This window comes from Lottia gigantea (genome assembly GCF_000327385.1).
Source record: "Lottia gigantea unplaced genomic scaffold LOTGIsca_148, whole genome shotgun sequence".
NCBI classification, from domain to species: domain Eukaryota; kingdom Metazoa; phylum Mollusca; class Gastropoda; family Lottiidae; genus Lottia; species Lottia gigantea.
This window is the reverse complement of record NW_008707761.1, coordinates 113,196-116,701: the sequence shown is the minus strand read 5'-3', so window position 1 is coordinate 116,701 and position 3,506 is coordinate 113,196. Positions and strand designations below refer to the sequence as shown.

At 36.8% G+C, this 3,506-nt stretch overlaps 1 protein-coding gene across 1 annotated transcript; it reads right to left on the bottom strand.

Moving 5' to 3' along the window:
- Positions 1–843: 843 nt before the first annotated feature.
- LOTGIDRAFT_200665 (hypothetical protein) lies at positions 844–3,289 on the bottom strand. The gene has a single exon (XM_009050252.1). The coding sequence runs from the start codon at positions 3,281–3,283 to the stop codon at positions 1,379–1,381; it is 1,905 nt and encodes a 634-aa protein (XP_009048500.1). The 5' UTR covers positions 3,284–3,289; the 3' UTR covers positions 844–1,378.
- Between the last annotated feature and the right edge of the window lie 217 nt (positions 3,290–3,506).

Genomic DNA, 3,506 nt, shown 5'->3' with positions numbered 1-3,506 from the left:
ATGTGGTCCCGAGATTCGAACGTAACTCACAACTCAGTTACATGAGAGTACAACGTTACGTTCGTAACTTATGACTGCTATATTTATTCGTAACCACTCAACTGATGATCGCTATGATGTGAGGCCAACTTTATCTAGATTATAATCATTAACAACATAAATATACAACAATAAATATTGAACGATGAATTAATTAGGTTTAATCAGGTACCAGGGACTGTATGGGCCATTTCAATATACCAGTAACGTAACAGTTGGATCATATTAATAAAAATGTTCATGGTTAAGAAGTGGGAAGATGGAGAAAAGCTTAACTCTTTTTTATTGAATTCATCAGATCTTGAAAATCTGTCGTCAATATGATACTAATTGCTTTCAATATTCCAACATTATCTCCCTTTTATACTCTATTTATAATACTTCAATCATATTCTATCCATTAAAATTCATTTACTCAAAGGAATCCTGTTTTCCACAGATAAAACAAAGATTATAAGTTCAGTACAGTAAACGTAACCATATGATTTTTGTGTGTTCAGTTGTCTTTAACCATATTCCATGTATGAAAATTCACCCACTGTTGAAAGATTATAAGCTTACAATTAGCTTAGTTAGACTAATAAACAGAATAGTGGAATTTGAAACAGTCTGAAACTCACTCTAGCCTCTGACACTTCAAACAAGTCAAACTACCATCATCCCAACATTCAAGGTTGTAGTGTTGGGTGTGAAAGAAGATATTCTTCTATAGAAGCACTGGCCAAGGTCACAAGACTTCATTTACATCGATTATCAATTTGAGTAATAAAGATTAAATTGAACTGGTACTATAATAAATATTCTGCGCTGTGTAAAAAGAGAAATCACAACAATGTAAATTCTGAAAGACTGAAATAATACAATGCTTACAGATGATCTAAATAATTGTACAGTCTGATAGATAACCATCAACTTAAAACCCCAGAACCCACAAAATGTAGATAGTTTTTCTGACAAAGTTGGTTAACAACTGTCAAAAATAAATATCAGAGGCCAGGTTTGACTCAAGAAGTCTGTAGATAGCTGAGTTTATAGATAGATCAGTTATAAATCTGAAGATAGCACAGCGTGAAACTCGTGAGTAAAGTTGAGAATAGATGAGGTAGGATGTCCCTGTGAGATTAATGATATAGTAGAAAGTAGAAGAAACGAATCATATCCACATCGTCTCCAGACCTGTACCTCGTGTGTTCACTTTTTCTATTTTCTACTGTATCGGTCATTCTATAACGGACATCGCCCTGGACACCGTACCTCTACGTCTATTCGCGGCTTTACAACATGTTTCAGGTTCTGTTTTAATATTAATTAATTATATTGGAATTCGATGCTAATATCCTCAACCTTCTTGACCAAGTCGTGCTAACTGTTTTAAAAATTGTGAAGCATTGACTAAATCACTACATCCGTACCAGATCTTTTTCGGCGAGGTCATTGACTTACTCTTGGCATAGTCCACTAAATTTTGGTATTCTATATAGTTCCCTCCCCCTACCACAAACACAAATGCTTCTTGAAATGGTGACTTATTTCTGGGCACTGAAGAACTATCTGCTCGTAAAAGTTTTGGATCGAAATAACGATAATCTTCAACGTCTTGGTATGATTTTAAATCCATTAAAGCATCAACAATACGCGTTGTTGGCAAATTATGTCTTTTAACAACCAAATTTTTCACTCCTTCCATCACAAATTGTGAACCTTTGGAAACTAAATTAGCGAACATTCCAGTGGAGGAAATTCCTCCACCGCCATATTGACTCGGTGCTGCTGTCATCTTAGCGTAAGCTTTCCATCGGCGGACATATTGAATTGGTGTGATGTCACATCCTGCTTCAGTTAGCGCCACACAATATTGGTCGATCTCTGCCTCTGACATATGTGGTCCACAAATTAATCCAATAATAAATAAACGAACTTTGTCGTCTGGTGTTCCAGCTTCAGGATCAGAAATCAACTCCATTAAAGTTTTATCCTGAACCGATTTACTCATCAATTTTTCTTCACATTCAAAATAAATGTCTAATTTCCGTGTTTTGACTTGTTCAAGAAGAGCTGTAGCAATATTGGTGTGCATGTCAATCAACCGCTTCTTTTCTAGTAACTCTGGTAATGAGTTCACAGCAGACGTCAGTTTAGCAGTGTTGTCTGACAACATACTTATTGCTGAGTCATCTTCAGCGCCCTCTATACCCATCGCAGCTTTCAAACTCTTTACTTTGTCTTCTTGAGTTCTATATGCATCCAATTCTTCCTGTACAGCTTCAGCTACCGTTGGAAACGGACTTCCTTTCTGTATCAACCAAAATTTATCGCTATGGCTGAGGTCATAACTTTTCTTCTTTTTCATTGGTCGAGGACTGCCAGCAGGCGTGGCTACATTACTGGATTCTTCAATTTCTACTCTGTTCTGTTTTAAATCCAGAACATCATGGGCCAAGGCTTGGTACGTCCATGTATGATGTAACATGGTTGCCAAATCTAAATTTCTGTCTAACAACACCAACAATGGACGTTGAAAGCTGAACTGTCCTGGAGAGGAATCCGCTGTAAAAAGACTGTTTCTTGCATCTCGGACATTTTCTCTCAACTTCTTGTCAAGTTTTTCGGCCACCATTTCTGCTGCATTACCTCTTGCTGAACGAATTATTGGAACCACGCCAAGCGTGACAAAAACCGAAAACAAACTGTCAACAATGACATCCATGATAACTTCCATTTCAGTGTCCTTGACATCGCCACGATTTAAAGCATAATATGAGATAGCTTCACGATCTTGATGTCTTAGAGTAAACAAGTCATCTTCGAGCGAAATGAAGTTCAGGTATTGATCATAGATTTTTGAAACTTGTGAAACACAGTTGTATTGAATGGAAGCACTGGCAAGGTCTTCTAATCGCTGTCTGGAAATCGCAGAAATGAAATTCAAGTAGTAACTTTCGTACAACTGATTTTCAAAATCTCGGCAAATTCTTTGAACATTGTCGTCTGTCGGCATCACGAAATAAATGACAGGCACATCAGGAATGGAATCTCGATCAGAATGTAAATTCAAATGAAGTGTCACTCCAAGATCTCGTAGTTCCTTCACTGTTAACAATGGCGAGATGATATCCTGTCCAAAACGATCGTAAACCAAAATTTTCCATTGTGGTTCATTTGATGTAGCTTTAGTTATCGGGGCATTGAAGTTTAACATTCGTTTTAAAGCCGTCGCTTGTTTTTCTCTCAAAGTGGCTGCCATCTTGGAGAAAGTACAAGTAGAGACACCTAAACGTGGCACTTCCGGTAAAATTTCTATCAGTTTGTGGTTAAAGGGAAATAACTCTTTTTAATAATCAGTTAGTTTAGAATAAGACAACAATGGATTTTCTAATTTTTGTTTTTCAGCTATAAAAGATCTCTTTATTGCTAAGATAGATTAATGCTGGACAGGCACAGAATCTCAACATTTAGGGCCGTATGCT